Genomic DNA, 24777 nt, shown 5'->3' with positions numbered 1-24777 from the left:
CTTGGTCGCCTATATACACATACATCACTCAACTGAGGCCTAGGACTTTCTACAAACTACGAGATGAAATGATGTAACAGTACTCATTTAATGCATGAGAACTATAGGGAAAGTCTGAGTAATGTAACAACAATTTACAGTAACTGAATTCCACACACAACGTACGACTCTTATCGAGTTACGTAATAAAATTTGTCATGACTATCGCTTTTAAAATAATTACTTTTAATGCTCTTGTTATGAAAAATAATCATAAAATGTTAGATCACTAAATAAGTTAAATAATACCTACTTACTACACAATCTTGTATACCAAACATTCTTTATTTACTCTGTCACAGTTGAATATACGAAGAAAGATCAGTGAGTTACCTTCGATTGCTGAAAATCAGATGGACTAATATTTTGGTTTACTCCTCTTGCATATTACTATTGTCGGCAGTGACAGTTGCTTTAACAAACTTTGTAACTAAGGGAACTTAAAAATCACTAGATCTAGTGTGTTTTCCTGTAGTCCACCAAGTTAGATCTAGTGATAGAGTCATTAAAACTGGACTGAGCATTTACCCCTTTCGTGTGAAATCAGTAGAAGATATAGTGACCAACTTGTTATTCCATTTCGTACTTTCAAAGTAAGATGCAGTGTAGAGTTTACAAGTTGTGCTCTGTATTTGACATAAAAATGACAATGTGTGTTGCATGGAATTGTAAAAGTAATCACAAACAAGTCACTAGTAAGTTCAAGTTTTTCCTGTAAACAAAGTAATATGTTTTTGTCTGTTTAAGAGCAAAGCCACGTTGGAGTATCAGTTGTGTCTAGTGGGCAGAGAAATGGCTAGCTTTTAGTTTTTCACTGCTTAATTAGATATGGCTAGCAAAGATAGCCTTTGTGTAGCTTTACACAAAGTTCAAACCAAACCATTAACTTCTGTGGAAAACAACGAAAAATACAATTTAGAGCATAGTAAGCTTGTGTTTTTTATACCACAGCCACATCTGGCTATCTGCATGTGTCCACTGAGGGGAACTGAGCCCTGATTTTAGGATTGTAAATGCAAAGATCAGTGTTCCACCAGGGTACGCATGGTAAACTTAACAATTTTCTGAACTATATTTGGTGCCATTACAGTACATAGTTCCTAAAACTGAAATATTTTGGAAATATATCACTTAAGCAATTAGAAAACATATGTTATACCTGCATTTAATGATATTATGGTACTTATTACAAAATGAATTTTGTTGTCTATATACACATGTGTGTGTGTGTAAACTGTTCAGAAATCCAAGACTCAATATAGCAGTATCAACTTAGTCACTTGTTGGTAAAACACAACAATATATATATGGAACTGGACGATTGTTTAAGTCCAATTAGTCACATAACATCACATAAATACATGCCTGATTAAAAAATGCCACACAGGTTACCCTTGGACATTAAGGGCATAACCAGCACTGAAATACAATGGATGTTAAAATATGAAATCAAACAGCCTTCAGACTGTTAGGAATAAGAGTGGTGCCTGTAGGTTCTGCATTGATTTTAACAGCCAAGTATAAAAACTTCCATGCTGCTTTTCCATTACCATAAACACATGAATGTCTGGATACACTAGGAAAGGCTGTAAAAATTTATAACATACTTGAACACATTTTTCTTACACAATATTCTGAACTGTAATGACTTATCTACCTTTTTATAAGTTTGTTCCAAACCAAAAAACCTACAACATATAAATGTTTGATGTACTCCCTACTTTAAGTACAGTTTCAGTATTGTATCCAAAATGAAGACAATTATTAAATTTTGAAATTTAAAAAAGTTTAAATTTAAACCTCAAACCACCTCAAAGTTTTCTTTACAATTAGTGTTTAGAAATTGCACATTTTTTAATTATTCTGTGTGTTTAAAACGTGCATATTTTACAAAAATACTGTGTTTATAATGTGAACATTCTGCAAGTATACTGCATACATCTTATAACATTATTGTTCATGACTTGTACTTAAACATGGTATGACTGAATTGTCATCTTAAAGTGATTTTTCACCTTCTTACTTGAACGTCATTTGTTCCTAATTTTGAAGTGATAGGTCAGGAGAAAGGCAGCCAGTTAACACTGCTATATTGTGGACTACTATAATCAAAGAGTAGAATTTGACTGTTATTCTTATAATGCACACATGAGCCCAACGTGCAAAGCACGATTTTTTTGAAGTGCATAAACCACATATACTTCCCTACAATAGTGTCTTGCAAAAGTATTCACTCACTCCTTGGAAAATTTCCACATTTTGTTCACATCTGAGCTTGCAATTTTGAAACTTTCAAATAGAACTTTATATTTAGAACCTACACAACATACTCCAAACTGAGAAAGCTAATAAAATGCTGATGTTGTGTAAATACGTTAGATTTTCAAGGAAAAATTTGAATATTCTCAGTTTCATAGCTATGCAACCCTTCGCAACATCCACAATAAATCAGTTCAGTAATTGGTGTAATGTTCTCTGTTTCTGTGTAATCAAAGTGGTTTAATTCGACTTTAAGAGTAAATGCATCTGTTCAAACCAGAACCCACACAGTGATATAATAATCCAACCAAGGAGCTTTCCAAACAGGTCAGGGATAAAGTGGTAGAGAAGCATAGATTGGCCAGTGCTGTATACCATCCAGCCACTACCCAGACCAGGCAGGAGAAACTGGTTAGTGATGCCACCGTGAAGTCAACAGTGACTTTGAAACATCTACAAAGTTTCTTCTTATCAGCAGAGACTGAAAACTTGTTAGAATTGAGGGGAAGATGGATGGTACAAAGTACAGAAAAATCAAGAATTTAAAACTGGGTCGAAAATTCACATATCACCAGGCCAATGATCTGAAGCACAAGGGCCAAAACCACAGTGGAGTGGTTTCAGAAGATGAAAGTCCTGACTTGAATCCAGTAAAAAAATTTACGACAAGACTTGAAAACTGCAGTCCCTCAACAATCCTAAACAAATTTGTTCAAATTAGAGCAATTTTGCCAGGAAGAATGGGCAAACACATCATACCATTGTGCAAATCTTATACAGAGACCTGTCCAAAACGATTCACAGCAGTAACTGCTTCTAAAGGTGCTTCTACCAAGTACTGACTTAGGGGACTGAATACTTAGGCAATCAGCAAATTTCAATTTATATATTTTCTCTGCAGGTTTTTGCTGACATCCAACCTCCTTCACACAAAACACTATTAAGTTTGATTGTTAAAATTCTGAACGAAAAGAAATTCACCAAAAAAAAAATTAAATTCTTTATACACAATCAAAATGCACATTATTGGTAAGGATGAATACATGCATCTTTATTCAGGTGTATCAGGATAATATTTATAAATTTTTCATGCAGTGTACCTGCAAAAAGTCAGTCTTCCTAGTAAAATGGATGTAAAAAGGTCATAAGTTTGAACTTCCTCTATCTAATACAAAAAAAATACATTCTACAACTTGAATTCATAGAATATGAAACCTACTTACTCTGATTCTGTCCTCTTAATTAGTTGTAGTTTAAGCACAAAGTGCAAATTGAGCTATTTGTGCTCTGTCAACCACAGGTATTGAAACCTGGTTTCTAGCATTTTAACTCTGCAGACATATTGCAGTGTCACTTTGAGGATGGCCTCTTGATAATAGTGAGGCTTACATAAAGGGGAATGAATACTTGTAAAAAGATTATAAGTTGTGGCCTCACTGCCTTGTATGCCTGCTTGGAATAAATGTTGAGGCAGGTGATCTAGTGACTGTGGGGACAACATTAGCATTTTGTTTTGACTTGAAATCTGAAGTTATCCTGTGAAAGACAAAACAGAAAATGGTCATTGGTTAAGTTAATGAATTACGTTACACTATTGATAAGGAATTACTGGTGATAATCACTTACTACCTTTTAAAAAATTCATTAAGTAAATGTTCAATAATTACTCTGTCATAAAACATTCAAATGGTATCCCCAAGACAAGACAAATGAACTGATTAAAATAATCAAGTTTCAAAACCTTTTTATTGAATGTCTTACTTGGTTATTTATACATTTAACTTTACAAAAACTAATAATGTTTTTCATATGTTACTCAGTATGTATTTTATCATTTGTTTTCCTGTATCTCCTTTTAACTGCAATTAAAATTACTTATTTACAACATACTGCATCCTCTGGTACTTAAATAAAACTGACTTGAAACTCTACAACAAACAGCATATAAACCATTATATCTGATTTGCCTTGATGAGATCTGGTGTTGGATACAACAGATCTTGTTGTTGATACATTATCACTTTACTTAATTTCATGTACAAGATGACACATGCTGCTTGGTCTTATCTGGCACGACAATGTTCCCAATTTATCCTGACTAAATGTTTGCTATGTACTATTTTAATCAAGTTTTGTCTCCTTTGGTCTAGAAGAAGACACATGTACACAAAGATCAAAGCAGGATCTGTACTTACCTTATGGTTGTCTTCATGGTAATGTTTGTCCTTATGTTTCTCTTACAGATCTTTACAGAAAAGTATGATTATCTTACTGTAGATGATGTGTTACTAAAAACAATATGTACATTACTGTGACAGACACTACAACTGTATGGTTTCTCCCCTGTGTTAATTAAATCACCATAAATGTAAGTTACCATAGTTTCCATAATCTATGTTACTGTATATTCTCAAAAGTCACTAGATTTTTATCCAATGCAACATTGTTTACATATTTCACTGTACCTATAACTTTAACAGTCTCAGAAACACATACATTACAAACACCTTTTATCAGTTCTCTTTAATGACTATTATTTCATTAATCATCTTTTATCATAAGTTACACAAGCTTGTTTATTTACACGATGAATAAAGTTCTCACCACAGACATCACAACAGTATTTCTCATCCAATTATATGTGTGTGTGTATATTAGTTTTTTTTCCTTCAAAGATCCCTGCCTTACAAAACAAACTTGTAAATTTAATATTTATTTTTATTATCTCCCCTCAACAGCTTACAAGTTCTTGGTTTCTAAAACTTGCAGTTTTCCTCTAACTGTATGAGTTAGCTATTTTTAACATGTTAAATATATTAAAATAACCTTACAAAACAACTGTGTAGTTTCTCCCCAGCAAGTATGTGTTTGTGTTTTTTATGTTCCTATTTCTTACAATTTTCAAGTGACACACAAAACAATGAAACAGTTACCTTCCAACACCTGTGATATAATGTTTATATGGTCACAGTTTCTTCGGATTTCTTCACTACAACCACCTCGTTCTACTCCAATATGTATTCGTTACCAAGTTCCCTAGGTGATAATTTATTCTGAATCACTTACTGTACACTACAAAATTAAAAGGTTCCCCCCATTATATATAATTTAATGTGCCCTAATGTATCTACTTCGTTTGTACTCTTTGGCACAACTGTATGGTTTCTCCCCATTGTGTATCTTCTGATGCATTTTAAGACTATAATTTCTTGTAAATTCTTTGTGACATATAAAACAACTGTAAGGTTTTTCTCCAGTGTGTATTCTTTTATGTGTTTTAAGGTTATTATTATTTAAAAATTTTTTTCCACACTCTAAACAACTGTATGGCTTTTCTCCAGTGTGTGTCCTTTGGTGAGCTCTAAGGTAAATATTTCTTCCAAATGTTTTCCCACACACTAAACAACTATATGGTTTCTCTCCAGTGTGTGTAATCAGATGTGTTTTAAGTTGACTACTTCTTCCATATTTTTTACCACACTCTAAACAACTGTAAGGTTTCTCTCCAGTGTGTATCCTCATATGCTCTTGTAGCCAAGACTTTTTAACAAATTCCTTCCCACACACTACACAACTGTATGGTTTCTCTCCAGTGTGCACCTTCTCATGTCTGTTAAGATGGCTTTTACTCCTAAATATTTTATCACAAAGTACACAACTGTAAGGTTTCTCACCAGTGTGAACTCTCTCATGAATTTTTAACTGACTATTGCTTCTAAATCCTTTATTACACACTATACAAACATACGGTTTCTCCCCTGTATGTACTCTCTCGTGTTCTTTCAACTGAGTATTCCTTCTAAATCTTTTGTTACACACTAGACAATTGTAAGGTTTCTCTCCAGTGTGTATCCTCACATGTTCTTGTAGCCAGGTATTTGTACCAAATTTTTTCCCACAAACTACACATTCATATGGTTTTTCTCCAGTGTGTACCTTCTCATGTGCATGAAGGAGACTTTTGTATCCAAATCCTTTATTACACACTACACAACTGTATGGTTTCTCTCTGGTATGTAATTTCTCATGCTTTTTTAACTGACTACTGCTTTGAAATCCTTTATTACACACTACACAAGTGTATGTTTTTTCACCAGTGTGTGCTCTCTCATGTACTGTTAAATGTTTTTTACTTCGATATCTTTTCCCACATAATGTGCAACTGTATAGTTTCTCTCCAGTGTGTATCCTACTATGTTCTTCTAGACAGCTGTTACTTACAAATTCTTTACCACACACTAAACAACCATACAGTTTATCTCCAGTGTGAACTTTCTCATGTCTGTTAAGTTGGCCTTTACTCCTAAATTTTTTATCACAAACCAAACAGTTGTATGGTTTCTCTCCAGTGTGTATCCTCAGGTGTATTTTTAAATTACTCTGTGTTACAAATTGTTTGCTGCACACCACACACCTAATCTGTGTCTTCCCAGGGTGTGACCTCTTATTTATTTCCAATTCTCTGTCACACAGATTGTTACTGCATGACATAGCTTCACTATGGGAAATGTTATTCACCCTCAACAATGTTTCATCAAACATTTTATCACCACTTGGATTTAGGGACCTGTAATTTGTTGACTTTGAAACAAGAGATTTTGTTCTTACAATGTGATGTCCAGGAAACTGCTTTCCAGAATAGTTGTTCAGGTATGGATTTGGATCTGCAATCAAAAGATACATTTAAGAAACATAGAATTTATAAAAAATATACATATGATAATTTAGTAACTGAATATGTAACTGTAATTATGGTTTGGCACAACAAATTTAAAAATAAAATATTAAATCCAACTTTAAAAGTATTATATAGACATATATTAGTTTATGACCAAAAACAAGCCAAAACAAAAATAAAAACTGCTGAACTAATTGAAAAAATCCCAGGGTACAAGCTATGGTGTGGGATATAAAGTGTAACCTATGTTGGAGATGAGTGTGGAAGTAGGACCCACATTGCAGTGGGGATACACCATCTATCAGTCTTGACCTCCATTTGCCAGTCTCACGTAAAGAAATAGCAGCAGATATTAAAACAACAGATGAGAAATTAGGAGAGTGAAATGATGATGCTTCAGCCCACAATGTCCCACACCTATATTATCCTACACTACCTGCAGACTGTTGTGGGAAGGTGACTGTTCTCCAAAGTAAAGAGGAAGAAGATAAAATTAATTGAAAAATAAAAATAAAGTACTACCACTTGGGAGTAAGTGAGTTGAATAAACTTACCTCTTGAAGTTAACATTCCAGCCCCCATTATGCCAGAAAGGCACTATTTGGTAGCCAAGTAAATAAATTATACTTTATGAAATTAAGTGTAATACCAGTGTAATTTGTTCACTGGGCTACCAATTAGTGCCTTTCTGCCATAATGGTGGCTGGAATGCTAACTTCAAAAGGTAAGTTTATTTAACTTTCTTACCTCCAAGTGGTGGTACCTTATTTTTACTTTTCTTATTTTGTTTCAGCTTGTCTTTGGTTATAACAAACTAATGTAATGAGTCAGAAGTTTGGATTTCCTGTTTTTAATTTTAATTTGAAGTTTTTTGGAATTCCTGTCCTATTAGAACCACAGGCAAACTTATTGTACTTAATTTCATAAAGAACAATAAAACGTGTATAAGAAACATGGACTTCTTAGGCTCAATCAGGAAATACACACATATCCTTAATATTTAATACACTTGAGCCATCAGAGTATGTTACAGTCACCTACTATATTCATTAAACAGTAAACGTATATGATATGATGATGATTGGAAAGGACCCTTATTGAAAAATTGATGTGGTTTTCAGATGCAAGTCAGTTTGGCATGAATATGTAGTTTATTACTAATATTTCTGCTCTGATAATATACTGACCAATATATTACAATCACCTGCATCTTTGTGATAAATAAATGAAAGAATGAGCTCCATATTTACTTTAAAAACTTGTCACCAACAGCATCTCCAAATACATATAATATAAACCTCAGTCAATTCTATATTATAAGTTTTATTCTATACATTATTACTGTTATTTAAAACAATGTGACAACACCACTTTTATACTGGCATGTCTACCACAATATGGTTAATGAATATAGTTATTGAATGTTACACTCACCTGATAAACCTTCTAACTGAGAGTTAATTTGTTGAAACTCCTCTTTTGGTTCACTTTTCAAACTCATAACATCATGTTGTGAACAATCAACAGTTTCATCATCACTCTCACTGAACTTGGAAATAATGTTATCCTTTGTTGAATCACCACTTGGTTCAGTTTTGACTTTGACAACTGTGTTCTAGAACAACAATCAATAATAACTAATGTTAATAACAACAATCAGTGACAACTAATGTTGTCAACAACAACAATCAATACTAACTAATGTTAATAACAACAATCAATAATAAGTAATGTTGTCAATAACAACAATCAATAATAACTAATGTTAATAACAACAATCAATAATAAGTAATGTTGTCAATAACAACAATCAATAATAACTAATGTTGTCAACAACAACAATCAATAATAACTAATGTTAATAACAACAATCAATAATAAGTAATGTTGTCAATAACAACAATCAATAATAACTAATGTTAATAACAACAATCAATAATAACTAATGTTGTCAATAACAACAATCAATAATAACAAATGTTAATAACAACAATCAATAATAACTAATGTTGTCAACAACAACAATCAATAATAACTAATGTTAATAACAACAATCAATAATAACTAATGTTAATAACAACAATCAATAATAACTAATGTTGTCAACAACAACAATCAATAATAACTGATGTTAACAACAACAACAATCAATAATAAGTAATGTTGTCAATAACAACAATCAATAATAACTAATGTTGTCAACAACAACAATCAATAATAACTAATGTTAATAACAACAATCAATAATAAGTAATGTTGTCAATAACAACAATCAATAATAACTAATGTTGTCAATAACAACAATCAATAATAACTAATGTTAATAACAACAATCAATAATAACTAATGTTGTCAATAACAACAATCAATAATAACAAATGTTAATAACAACAATCAATAATAACTAATGTTGTCAACAACAACAATCAATAATAACTAAAGTTAATAACAACAATCAATAATAACTAATGTTAATAACAACAATCAATAATAACTAATGTTAATAACAACAATCAATAATAACTAATGTTAATAACAACAATCAATAATAACTAATGTTGTCAACAACAACAATCAATAATAACTGATGTTAACAACAACAACAATCAATAATAAGTAATGTTGTCAATAACAACAATCAATAATAACTAATGTTGTCAACAACAACAATCAATAATAACTAATGTTAATAACAACAATCAATAATAAGTAATGTTGTCAATAACAACAATCAATAATAACTAATGTTAATAACAACAATCAATAATAAGTAATGTTGTCAATAACAACAATCAATAATAACTAATGTTGTCAATAACAACAATCAATAATAACTAATGTTAATAACAACAATCAATAATAACTAATGTTGTCAATAACAACAATCAATAATAACAAATGTTAATAACAACAATCAATAATAACTAATGTTGTCAACAACAACAATCAATAATAACTAATGTTAATAACAACAATCAATAATAACTAATGTTAATAACAACAATCAATAATAACTAATGTTGTCAACAACAACAATCAATAATAACTGATGTTAACAACAACAACAATCAATAATAACTAATGTTGTCAACAACAACAATCAATAATAACTAATGTTGTCAACAACAACAATCAATAATAACTAATGTTAACAACAACAACAATCAATAATAACTAATGTTAACAACAACAAAAATCAATACTAACTAATGTTGTCAACAACAACAATCAATAATAACTAATGTTGTCAACAACAACAATCAATAATAACTAATGTTGTCAACAACAACAATCAATAATAACTAATGTTGTCAACAACAACAATCAATACTAACTGATGTTAACAACAACAACAATCAATAATAACTCTTGTTGTCAATACACTGAAAATATTTACTTGGATACCATAAGCCACAACTGGTGTTTTTGCTACGGAGTCATGTTTGCTAAGTTTCCGTAATACACTAAATGATACCTGCACTACAAAACTGATTTACATAACAAGCTAGTGTGTTTTATATTGTATGTAAACCAAGAAATATCTTCAGTCTTTAATCAGAACTGATTTGCATAAGAAACATAAGTAATGTCAGTAGCTGGTGTTTTCATTTGTAAACTCCATAATAATATATCCCGAAATTAGAGAACCAAACTTTACTCTTACACACTATCTTGCTATAAAAGGATGTTGCATGTATGTCGGTATCTATTATGTAACCAAACCTTCTGCACCATCTACTGAGTGGCACCATAACCAAAAACCCATAATACAATTCACACATTTGGCATTCAAGATTCAGGCAATTAATTAAAAAAACAACAACTGTGTCACATGCAACAACCATTTCTTTATAACAGTACCCAGAATAAGAACAATAAAAACATGACCTTCATCTGGAATGTACGAGAGGGTTTGATTATATCTTTATTGATGTTATTTTTAGATGTAGTACTGAGAAACTGTAGTTTTCAAAAAAATATTAATTTCCCAATAAATGATATCAATTTTAAACAATTTATATCAATATATATATATATATATATATCAATTTATATCAATATATATATATATATCAATTTATATCAATATATATATATCAATTTATATCAATATATATATATCAATTTATATCAATAAAATTTATGGAAAGTTTGAACTTTCCACATTGAATCATTTCGATGCAATGAGTTGTGTATGACTAAATAACACACTCCAAATACTTTTCCCATGCACTACCTGCCAGAAAATATTTTTTTTACAAAATGTACATTTTTTTCTAAATGTTTTCAATGAGATATGACTTCTATGATAAATAATTAATAGTATAAACAGCTTCCCTTAAGGTGACATTTCTGTTTGTATTCTGTAAGAGTGACAGGTCTACAGAATAACAGATTTGACAAGATAATTATCGGAAGTAATTCTAAAATGTCTGAAACAAACTGAGTATGAAAATCCAAGCAACTGAACACAATGTAACACATGAAGTAAAAACAAGTCATTTAAACTCAAAAACAACACAATTTAACACACTAAGTAAACACAAGTCATTTAAACTAAAAAACAACACAATGTAACACATGAAGTAAACACAAGTCATTTAAACTAAAAAGGAACACAATATAACACGTGAAGTAAAAACAAGTAATTTAAAATCAAAAACAAGTTAACTTTCTTGCTACGGGGAGATCAAAGTGCATGTCACAATTGTTTCCAGAGTTACAATGAAACTATAATCAAAGTAATGAATTTTAAGTGCACAATAATAAATGTGGCAACAAAATGTAGCACACAAGGAAATATATAACCATGTGTACATTAGACACAACGTGACAGTATAAACATGTACATTGGACACAATGTGACAGTATAACCATGTGTACATCAAACACAATGTGACAGTATAACCATGTGTACATTAGACACAATGTGACAGTATAACCATGTGTACATTAGACACAATTGACAGTATAACCATGTGTACATCAGACACAATGTGACAGTATAACCATGTGTACATCAGACACAATGTGACAGTATAACCATGTGTACATCAGACACAATGTGACAGTATAACCATGTGTACATTAGACACAATGTTACAGTATAACCATGTCTACATTAGACACAACATGACAGTATAACCATGTACATTAGACACATGACAGTATAACCATGTGTACATTAGACACAATGTTACAGTATAACCATGTGTACATCAGACACAACATGACAGTATAACCATGTGTACATCAGACACAACATGACAGTATAACCATGTGTACATTAGACACAACGTGACAGTATAACCATGTACATTGGACACAATGTGACAGTATAACCATGTGTACATCAAACACAATGTGACAGTATAACCATGTGTACATCAAACACAATGTGACAGTATAACCATGAGTACATAAGACACAACGTGACAGTATAACCATGGGTACATCAGACACAACGTGACAGTATAACCATGGGTACATAAGACACAACGTGACAGTATAACCATGGGTACATCAGACACAATGTGACAGTATAACCATGTGTACATTAGACACAACATGACAGTATAACCATGTGTACATTAGACACAATGTGACAGTATAACCATGTGTACATCAGACACAATGTGACAGTATAACCATGAGTACATCAGACACAACATGACAGTATAACCATGGGTAAGGATTTATTTCCTGTCTGATTTGAAACATAGGAGCTACAAAACAATAATATCAAATAATCTGAATGACTTATTGTGTTTTATTTTTGCATACAGAAGTGATTAATAATCAAACTGACTCTTAACACACAAACACACAGGAGGATAAGCAAAATAACTTGTGGTTTAATTGCTCTTGAGATCTTCAATGGGTAGTGCATTCAGCAGACCATAGTGAGTTAGTCTGACAAGTAAAAAGACCAGAAAAACTTCAAACCTCCATCTACAGAGGACAGTTAGATAGTGGTGAAATTCAGATAGACATAAATCAGTGACATTCATTTTGATGAAGAGGATAAAACAGTGTAAATTCATACCAATGTATTTATAACACTGTAAATAAAGTGCACCATAATTAGCTCAAAGTGATTCTTCAGTAAGACTAGTGCATAGATATGTTAGATACATGGCCTTATAACCAGAAGTACATTACATACAATATGAAAGAATAACCATAGGTAGAGTAGATACAATGTAACAGTAGAACCACAGGTATGTTACATAAAATGTGATAGTATAATTAAATATATGTCACATTCAACATGACAATATAACCAGAGATACTTACACAAAATTTGATGGCATAACCACCTATCTGTACCTATTGTTGTACTGTCATGTTGTATGTAATATACTTGATGACATAACCACCTATCTGTACCTATTGTTGTACTGTCATGTTGTATGTAATATATTTGATGACATAACCACCTATCTGTACCTATTGTTGTACTGTCATGTTGTATGTAATATATTTGATGGCATAACCAACTATCTGTACCTATTGTTGTACTATCATGTTGTATGTAATATACTTGATGACATAACCACATGTATATTACATACAACATGATAGTATATCAACAGGTACTGATACAATGTAATAGCATATCCATATAAACGACACAACAGCACAACTATAAATTTGTTAGATTCAATGTAACAGTATAACCATATGTACATTAGACACAACATGACAGCATAACCATATGTACATTAGACACAACACGACAGCACAACCATATGTGCATTAGAAACAACATGACAGCATGACCATATGTACATCAGACACAACATGACAGCACAACCATATGTGCATTAGACATAACATGACAGCATAACCATATGTACATTAGACACAACACGACAGCACAACAATATGTGCATTAGACACAACATGACAGCATGACCATATGTACATTAGACACAACATGACAGCATAACCATATGTACATTAGACACAGTGTAATAGTATAACCATATGTACATTAGGCACAGTGTGACAGTATAACCATATGTACATCAGACACAATGTAACAGTATAACTGTATGTACATTAGACACAATGTAACAGTATAACATTTCTCTGCTTTATTAGTAAAAGTGTTAATATCCATAGCAGTCTTTTTAAGATGCATTTTTACTTCAAGTGGGTTTTTTGTCATCACAAATTACTCCGGAGCTATCTGCATCATACAATTGAAATAACTCAGAGTAATAGCAGCTAGTTAGCAGCCTACCCTCAACTCTTGAACTACTCTTTAACTAACAAATAGTCGAATTAACCATCACATCATTATACATCCACAACTGAATTGGTTAGCATGTTTGGTGACAAACCCACAACCCATAAATGTTGTTCAGTGCTCACCATAGGTACTAAAGCCCAGTTTTCAGCACAAAGTTACTGCTGTGCCTCTGCACAGTTTTCATTTTTATGGCACCATAGTTAGAAAATCCATAATAAATAAAATTAAAATGATGGTCCAAATAATAGCTATTTACCTTATGACTCCAGCTAACTCTTTAAACCCCTTTCTGCACATGGCATGAGATTCAAACCTGAATTACACCACTTTACAAGAAACAAAATTTAATAATATGACTATTATCAAGTACCCTCTAACATAATGTTTTATCCCTTTATTTCAGAAAGAAATATTGAATATTGTAATTGAAACTGCAGTTTTTGATGTCATGTGTCCTGTTCACGATAGCAAGTCTAAACTTTACATTGTACATGATACTGTGAGCAAATAATATCAGCTGTTGGAACAGAAGGTCAAATTAAAGTCCCAGCTGTCTTTCATTAGTGACTGGAAAAATCTCCAAAAACGTTTAAATGGGGTTTTGACATTATGACACTTCTAAGCTTAAGGTCAGCCGTAACCACTTGCAAAGTCAAAGCTGTGTTGCTAAGTGATAGTTTGAAGTTGAATGGCATGCTCATAACCAAGAGAAAAAGCAGGTTTTCCACTATTCAGTCATAGCCTGAAGAAACCCATACCAGTGAAAATATTGTAGCATCTGATAGAAAATAAACCCAATTAATTGTTCTCTTGAAACTTACATACTGCTTAGCAAGTGTTTCTTACCTCATATGTATAAACAGTTAGATTGCATCTATGTTTTATGTTTATATTTGAATTTGTTATGTGTTATGTGTTTATACATGCACATTTGAAAATGTTATGATTGTATACATTTAACGTTATGTAATTTGACTTGTAGAAATGTCTAAGCAAGATGCCACCACTCGTATGTGCAAGCATCAGTGAATATTTATGGATGACCATCACCTTATAACTATAGAAAACCATGGGGTCAGATTAGCATACTAGTGTTTTTATTCTCAAAATGAAAATCACATTCAAAACCTGAGTGCAAATAACCACATTAAGTAATGAATGGTTTATTATAAATGGTAGAAAAAAATCTAAATTAGATAACTAAAACTGCATAATCTTAAGATACCCAAGACAAATTTAAAAGTAGTTTCATTTTCATAAAGAACTTTTGTGTGAATTACATACTTAAATAGGTTGTCGTCCTAGTGTTCAGATATTAGAAATTGTCATAAAAACACATTAACTTAACAGTTCAAAATAAAATTCATCCATTTCCAAAAGGCCCAATAATCAAGTTATATCTTCTTGTTCCTAGCTGATGATATATTTCTTTCAAACTTTACTTACTAAAAAACAAAATTTTTAGTTCAAATGAAATACAACTACAGTATTGCTCACGTGATCTCTTACAAAGAACCATAACAGTTATAAACCTACAGTTACCTCAGTAATATCATACTCTTCTTCTTTTATTTTACAATCAAAGACAGTAAATGAAGGTCCTTCTTCTGGACTGGTAGCTCCTCTTTTAACTAGATGTGTGAAATAAATATTTTTATAAAGAAACATCTGAACATGACTTCTATGTATCACTTGATATAATGTAGTGTGGACTTGTGTGAAAACAAACTGTGCCATATAAGAGTGGGAACTTGATATAATGTAGTGTGGACTTGTGTGAAAACTAACTGTGCCATATAAGAGTGGGAACTTTATATAATGTAGTGTGGACTTGTGTGAAAACAAACTGTGCCATATAAGAGTGGGAACTTGATATAATGTAGTGTGGACTTGTGTGAAAACAAACTGTGCCATATGAGAGTGGGAACTTGATATAATGTAGTGTGGACTTGTGTGAAAACAAACTGTGCCATATGAGAGTGGGAACTTTATATAATGTAGTGTGGACTTGTGTGAAAACAAACTGTGCCATATGAGAGTGGGAACTTTATATAATGTAGTGTGGACTCGTGTGAAAACAAACTGTGCCATATAAGAGTGGGAACTTGATATAATGTAGTGTGGACTTGTGTGAAAACAAACTGTGCCATATGAGAGTGGGAACTTGATATAATGTAGTGTGGACTTGTGTGAAAACAAACTGTGCCATATGAGAGTGGGAACTTTATATAATGTAGTGTGGACTTGTGTAAAAACAAACTGTGCCATATGAGAGTGGGAACTTGATATAATGTAGTGTGGACTTGTGTGAAAACAAACTGTGCCATATGAGAGTGGGAACTTTATATAATGTAGTGTGGACTCGTGTGAAAACAAACTGTGCCATATGAGAGTGGGAACTTGATATAATGTAGTGTGGACAAACTGTGCCATATAAGAGTGGGAACTTGATATAATGTAGTGTGGACTTGTGTGAAAACAAACTGTGCCATATGAGAGTGGGAACTTGACATAATGTAGTGTGGACTCGTGTGAAAACAAACTGTGCCATATAAGAGTGGGAACTTGATATAATGTAGTGTGGACTTGTGTGAAAACAAACTGTGCCATATGAGAGTGGGAACTTGATATAATGTAGTGTGGACTTGTGTGAAAACAAACTGTGCCATATGAGAGTGGGAACTTTATATAATGTAGTGTGGACTCGTGTGAAAACACTGTGCCATATAAGAGTGGGAACAGTTTGTTTTCACACAAGTCCACACTACATTATATCAAGTTCCCACTCTCATATGGCACAGTTATAAACATAAAGGTGATAATGAATCAACTGCACTCTATAATTTCACTAGTCAGCAAATTCCTATAATTGTAACAAAAATAATATCACATTAATTGTTTTCCTACATGAAGTCTAGCATTAACAGGTTAATAAATAGACTATTCTTAAACTGATACGATGTAATAATTCTCGGAGATCTCTCATGTATACCCATCATCCCTATTTTTATTTTGCACGTTTGTACCTACCTACTGTTGCTAGTTTAGTTTTTTTGAGTAGCTGTTGATTACTGTGCTTTTATGCAATCTTTGACAGTCAGTCTTCCAGTATTTCATCACTTCTCATTTATCTATAACATAAAATTTATTTCTTCAATGAAAAGTGATGTGTATATTTCTATTAAGAAACAGAAAGAAACCAACTGTACTTTTTAAAGGTAAAACATGTTTCAATTAAATCTTGGAAAGATTCAGATGTGACATCACAATGAGAGATAGTTGTGACATTTTTGTGAGTTACCACTTTTGATGTGCATGTGACATCACAATGAGAGATAGTTGTGACATTTTTGAGAGTCCTCACTTTTGATGTGCATGTGACATTACAGTGAAAGATACACGGGTGATAATCTGTGATGTATTGGAGAGGTTACATTCTTTGGTGAGTGACCAAGGTATTGAGAAAAATCAACTACAGATCTCCAGAAAAACTGAGGCTTCAGATAAGAGATGAAAAGAGGATAGGTAATGAATGACTTGGGTAATTAAATGGTAAAGAAAGAATAATTATAGTGTGTTACTGGAGACAGAGGGTTACTCCTCCAAGTTGATAGAAGGGACTACAAGAATGGAAAATGGGAACAACCAGAAGCCTTAGTGAAGGAAACTTGGAGTTGATGAGGCTTAGCCATTTAGACTGTGGGAACAAAGCTGATCCAGGATCGTGTTAACAAGAGAAGGATGAAAAACCAAATAATCTTTGGCATGAGAGTCATGAAGTAAAGAACAATAAGAGTCAAAAGATAATAAAGAAACATGAGTAATCAAGTGATAAACAAACATGAGTAATCAAATGGACAGATTTCAAGGAACATTGTCCTCAATAGGTATAAAACCAAGTTAAGAATCACAGAACCCATGACATGATGAACTATGGAAATAATATAACGCAGAGTAAAGGAGCCTCGAGTGGCTACAGAAATAATAAGATGAGTGTTAGTAAAGTAGTCAGAATGTCAGAAGGAAGTGGTAGGCACATGAGAATTCATAGTCACTGTAGCAAATTAACCATTTGGGGTTTGTTAATTATTTCATGGCAATGTATCTTTAAATCAAACTTAAAGAAACCAAAGAATGTTAACATGGTAAAGAGGCAGTATAAATCTCAAAATACAATTAACCTTAAGCCTAAATAAAAACACTTTTGATAATCATATTTGGTGAAATGAAATAGAAATTATGATATAAAAGTAAGGAAATAACACAGTTAAACTAATGAAGGACGTACTATGTTAAGGCTAATTGAATGGTATAGAATAAAAATGACAAAGACTCGTTAAAGATCATAACATAACTTTGTATTAAGTAACATAAATAAGTATATGTTATGGAATTCAAACAGTAACAGATAATAATATTAACTATAAATTCCAAAAAATGTTTTATCTCTCCAAAGCTGGTGATGGACTATATGGCAAATGGTGAAGCAAGAATCAAAGGATAAGGTCCAATGAACGTTTGGACAATAGACAATCAAACTGCTGATGAAATAAGGTGGAAACTGTCCATGGAGGACATGAATGTAAGTTATTATAAATGTGCAAAAAGAACACACAGTCTCCATACTAAAAATGGAGACAACATAATAGAAATAAAGAACCAAACATTTGAAATCCATTGGTAAAAAAATGCTATCAAGATCTCCAACTACCTGAAAAGGGTTGGTGTCTACAGGAGGAAGTGTGGGTGAGAACCAGAAAAAACAAAAACACCTTTTTAATGTTCAATCTCCCAAAGGATAAACATCGATAATAACCTACACCAGGTCACCTGCACCTGTGAATTAATATTAGTCATAGATGTGACTCCTGAAGCAGTAACATCAGCTTCATAATGTGACCAGATTAATCTGGAATAAATGAATAAAAAGCTCAAACTCCAGAATTCTGGAAGTTATAATAAATGAAGACTACTTTATAAGTATACTAAATACATATATGAAACAGTAAGTAATGACAAAAAAATAATGTCTGAATACACGTGCTACCAAATGAGAAGTGATAATTCAGTAAAGGCACATAGAGGGAGTCGCATGCATAATGTGACTATACTATACTCCTATTGGTGAAGAAGTGATGAATGATGATTTATGAGACATATGTTGCAATAACTTGATTGATTCCAGTTGGGAAGAGCTGAAGGTTTGTGGCATGCATAAATAAAAATTTAACATATAGGGACAGCAATGAACAGAAATAACTGATCTTGTGAAAAGAGAGAGCTACCATACTGGAAGCAATTTAATTATATTTTGAATGTAATTCTATAAAAGGTCATGAGAGATATATTTTAACCTGACCATACAGAGAAAGGGAAAGAAACAAGAAGAAACCTATCCAGTGACAACAAAATAACAGATTAAGGTTTTATATTTACTTAAAGCAGTAGTAACCAGGAACATCACCAAACCTAACATAACTATATAAATATACTAAAGACAATTGTGTGTTACAAATGTTATCCTAAAACAAATGTACATTGTAACAATATAATAACACCACTATGTCTACTACCATATAGTTAATGAATATAGTTATTGAATGTTACACTCACCTGATAAACCTTCTAACTGACAGTTAATCTGTTGAAACTCCTCTTTTGGTTCACTTTTCAAACTTATAATATCATGTTGTGAACAATCAACAGTTTCATCATCACTCTCACTGAACTTGGAAATAATGTTATCATTTGTTGAATCATCACTTGGTTCAGTTTTAACTTCAACATATGCATTCTAGAACAATAAAAAGAAATCACCAATAACTAATGTTGTCAATGAAACAGCAAATACTAAATGTAAAACAAAGGTTTAAAATGCCTTAGAATCATATCCAATGAATTTCTTCAGTAATCTACACAATATATTCATGATAAAACTGCTTCACATAACAAGTTATGTTTTTTCCAGTGATGTAACATATCCTATAGCTGCAAAATATCCAATGAATTTCTTCAGTAATCTACACAATATCTTCATGATAAAACTGCTTCACATAACAAGTTATGTTTTTTCCAGTGATGTAACATATTCTATAGCTGCAAAATATCCAATGAATTTCTTCAGTAATCTACACAATATCTTCATGATAAAACTGCTTCACATAACATGTTTTTTCCAGTGATGTAACATATCCTATAAAACATTTTTCATCTTTCAACTCTGTGTTTCTCCCTCTGAGTGACAAGAAAGACCCACAAAAGAACAGGAGACTTGAAAAGATGTTTATCATGAAGTAATGCCAAATCTTCAAAACTTAGTTTCGAAAAGAAAACAACTGGAAACAGTGTAAAACAGAAAAAAACAAAAGTCTTTATTTGGACTAAAAACCAATCAAGTTAAAGAAAGAAATGAAAGAGAGCACCAACACTAGATAATCAACTTTCTAAGAACTTTCCTAGTAACTTATTACGACGGTCATTAAGACCTGTCTAATGGTTTAACTTCAGGAGAGAAGCACTATGAAAACAAAAAGGTTAACTTCACTTAAACTGAAAGTCAATATAAGAAGCTCACTTATAGATTACAGTGTTATATAGAAAACTTAAAACCCTGCCCATTTCAAGGTTTGTATAAACTGTCATTTCAAATGTACATAAGGGTGGTTACAACCTCAACACATCACTTAACTCTCCAATAAATAAAACTGTAGTCTATCCACTTATACAAAGTACAACTTGACAGATATCTTTGAAAGAGATAGACAGTGTTGATTTTAGTGAAGGACAGATAACAATAACCAATTTAATAGTTAACTTGGCAAACATATAATGTAGAAACTGCCTCTACAACTGAATAAATAAAACATTCTGTATTAACATAAGGAGGTAAAAGTTGTATATCTGCACACCACATATATGCATGATAACAATATATTTAAAGTCAGCTTTAAAAGAGAAACAGAAACCAAATTACAAAATGTAATGATTTATCTTTTTCATTCCTTCTATAACTTTCAAAGTTGACATTTCTAAGACATACATATCTACACAAAAGTCCTAGTATTGTTATATTAACAACAAAATGTAGTTCAAAATGATCCCTTAACTGAAATGTTCACACAAGTTTTTTTGGTTTTCAAAAGAATTTCAACCTTTCACTCTTCCTTTCTACCCCTGAAGTTCTGTCTCTTACTGATCTCAAAATTATTATGTAAATAATGCTGTTAACAGTGACTGAACTACCAACATTCCTGAAGTATTAGAAATATCTGACATTCTCAATAGTCTGATAAAGCAAGAAAAGTTGAAAGATTGATCTAATGATTAGTACTTATGTGAACTGTATTTCACCAGTGAAGTATTGATTTCTCATCTTAATAATAGTAAGACCAATTACAATTTATAAATATATACACCAAGGTGATTATATAAATGTCAGCTCCTCTGAATTATGTGTTTTGTTCTGAAATGGAGAACTTTTAATACACAAATGAATAATCAAGCCAGGCAGCATTGGGTCTTGTGGTCCACATTACCAGAGAATAATCTTCATCATCCTACTATCAAATGAGTGAAGTTTGTCATGCCCAGAAGGAAGCTTCCATGTTAACAATTACAAAGAACAACATTATGTTATTGTTATTCTCAGTATACCATCACAATGTTTGAATGAACTCCTCTAAGTGAGTGGGGCATTCCGCCTGCCAGTTTGTATGAACTCCTCTTAGTGAGTGGGGCATTCCGCCTGCCAGTTTGTATGAACTCCTCTTAGTGAGTGGGGAATTCCACCTGCCAGTTTGTATGAACTCCTCTAAATGAGTGGGGTATTCCACCTGCCAGTTTGTATGAACTCCTTTAATGCATGATGAAAGTGAAGAACCAGATAGAATAAGTTTTCATATTTGTTGAGGAGACTTGAAAATGTCAGTGTAAATCAACATCCAATGACACATAAACTAAATGGATAATGTGTTGTAGCCATTCCAAGGGTAATGTAAGAAATATCTCACAGAGATAAGAAATTCCTAAGAATAAATAGATAGGAGCACAAACCATGAAAAAGAGTACAGCAAGCAAAAGAATAAATAACTACATGGATAAAATATAAAAAATGATTTGGAACACAATGAAAATTGTATTGAGAAATGGAAGGAAAAAAAACACAGAAAGCTGCACTGGCATAAACATCATATCTTCTTCAGCCACAGATGTAAAGTAAGAAGTTGTACCTGAGCAAAAGATGATACAAGGAACACGAGATTAAATAGTCAAGGGTTAGGGTGTGGCAAACAGTATGTAGGTCAAAATAAGGAAGAACTGTGATATGAGGAAGACAAAGGTAGCAAAACTAACAAAAAAAAGCATAGAAAAAACAGGAGAGGAGAATATGTGACATTAATAACAAAAACACAAAAGTATTAGGTAGAGTCACTTGGTAACCAGCCACGGCAAAAATGAGAAGCTTTGATTAAAAAGTTAATGAAAAATGTCACAAACATGGGATAAAAAGACATGAATGGAAGAAACAATGACACATAGACCAACTACGGCACATCAACCATTGAGACCAACTATGGAACATGCACCTTTGTCTTGAATAGGCAAGATGAGAGAGGCTGGAATATCTTACAAGAAACCAGACTAAACCCACCTGTGAAGTTGGAGTGATGACACTACTGGAAAGTAAGGGAAAATTAACGTTGAAGGAGTAGGGTGAGTGACAGGGTTTTCCTGAAACCAAGACTGACAGATGATGTCAATAAAAAATTTTATAAATGGTAAAAAATTAACAGTTTTCCTTTAATGTACTTTTCAAAATAAGCAGACTGATGTATAACATTTGTTCTGTGATTAACCATACAGGAATGTAACACTGACAAACAGATTTAGCTGTTAAATACAGACAGATACACAGTAAGTTCACAATTTAGAAACAGTATTCACCATGCTAGTAGTTAAAGTTATATCTTTTAAATTTATTTTTTTATTTTAATGTTGCTTATTAAAAAAATTAAATTACAACCTGATGAAGTCCAGTGACATAAAATACTATATAAATACTCTCCAACAGTATATAGTTACATTGTTTAATTATGAAAATTATATTAGTTTTTAATTTACAGATTACTTCTAGTTTCTTTCTCTTTTCAGGAATCTTTTCCTTTTTCGTTTTATGATCAAAGATCGTAAACGACGATTCTTCTTCTAGGAAAGCAACTCCTCTTGTCACTAGAAGTACAAAATAAATATTTTTATTACAATATATACACATTTGAAAATAACTTCTGTGAATCACTACAAGAAGTACTCACTGTGAGGTAATACTTTCTTTACTTTATTAGTGAATCACTACAAGAAGTACTCACTGTGAGGTAATACTTTCTTTACTTTATTAGTGAATCACTACAAGAAGTACTCACTGTGAGGTAATACTTTCTTTACTTTATTAGTGAATCACTACAAGAAGTACTCACTGTGAGGTAATACTTTCTTTACTTTATTAGTGAATCACTACAAGAAGTACTCACTGTGAGGTAATACTTTCTTTACTTTATTACAGTACCACCTCTCTTGACTTGACCATTATACAGATATAGCAACATTTAATTATAATAAAGTAAATTTATGTACGATAAAGAATAATTATTGAAATTCTTTCTCCAAGGGCAGTTTTTGATGTACAAATAATTCACAAAAGAATTATGCTAATAATATTACTTATATGTACACTACTTATAAAATTAATGGAATAAGGATATGTGAAAGACATTGTCTATATGATGAAGGTATCAGATATGGTATTCTTACATACATAACTGAACAATGTAAATGCAATAATTAACCTAGGATATATCTGTTGAGCCACAAACAATAGCCATTGTAAGGTATATGCTGACTAGGACAAACTGAAGTGTTAGCCTCCGTGATACAACCAACAACAACCATTTCTTATGTTGTTCATATTATATTAAATGAATAAGGTGGTTCAATAACAAAGATATGGACACTCTGTTTAACTTAACATTTCTAAACAAACAAGAAATAAATTTATACTTTGAAATTAGCCCCTGATATAAATTTGTTACACATCAGTAAAGACAGAATAAAAAATATTTATTTTATTCCAAATCAGATTTGAAACTTATATAACAGAAAGTATCACAAAGTGCAGTCAATTAAGTATTTCTTTATTCCAGTATAAATGTTCATGTATCAGTGTATTCCACTGTAAAAAACATTAATTTTCAATGCAACTCAATGAACTTGGCATGAAAACTTTGTATTTCAAACTTATACATGATTTAACTTTTTGTGTATTAATTTCAAAAAGAAATAATTTAAGAAAATTATTTTCATTATTAGCATTTTTTGAAAACAAAACATTTGCAACATTTTTTAAAAATATAATCTGGACATTTTGTGATTGGTAAAATTTCTAATATTGACCAGTGACGACCATGAAAACATTCAGTAATCCTCTAATGATTTTATGGAAGTCAAATAAATTGGCAATTAAATAATGAAAACGTTTGACTATCATTGA

The 24777-nt window shown here is 31.8% G+C and overlaps 1 protein-coding gene across 1 annotated transcript in view; it reads right to left on the bottom strand.

Moving 5' to 3' along the window:
- Positions 1–24777, bottom strand: part of LOC143233674 (uncharacterized) — a 54854-nt gene that overhangs the window by 25228 nt on the left and 4849 nt on the right. Inside the window, exons 2-7 of the mRNA XM_076470164.1 lie at positions 23362–23462; positions 19848–20028; positions 15777–15865; positions 8411–8591; positions 5409–6962; positions 1495–1625 (exon numbers count right to left, since the gene is read on the bottom strand). Coding sequence (XP_076326279.1) covers positions 1495–1625; positions 5409–6962; positions 8411–8591; positions 15777–15865; positions 19848–20028; positions 23362–23462 — 2237 coding nt within the window. The remainder of the gene's footprint in view (positions 1–1494; positions 1626–5408; positions 6963–8410; positions 8592–15776; positions 15866–19847; positions 20029–23361; positions 23463–24777) is intronic.

Source organism: Tachypleus tridentatus, chromosome 1, assembly GCF_004210375.1.
Source record: "Tachypleus tridentatus isolate NWPU-2018 chromosome 1, ASM421037v1, whole genome shotgun sequence".
Taxonomy (NCBI): Eukaryota; Metazoa; Arthropoda; class Merostomata; order Xiphosura; family Limulidae; genus Tachypleus; species Tachypleus tridentatus.
Note: the sequence above shows the minus strand (reverse complement) of the source record. Positions and strands in the feature narration are given on the sequence as shown.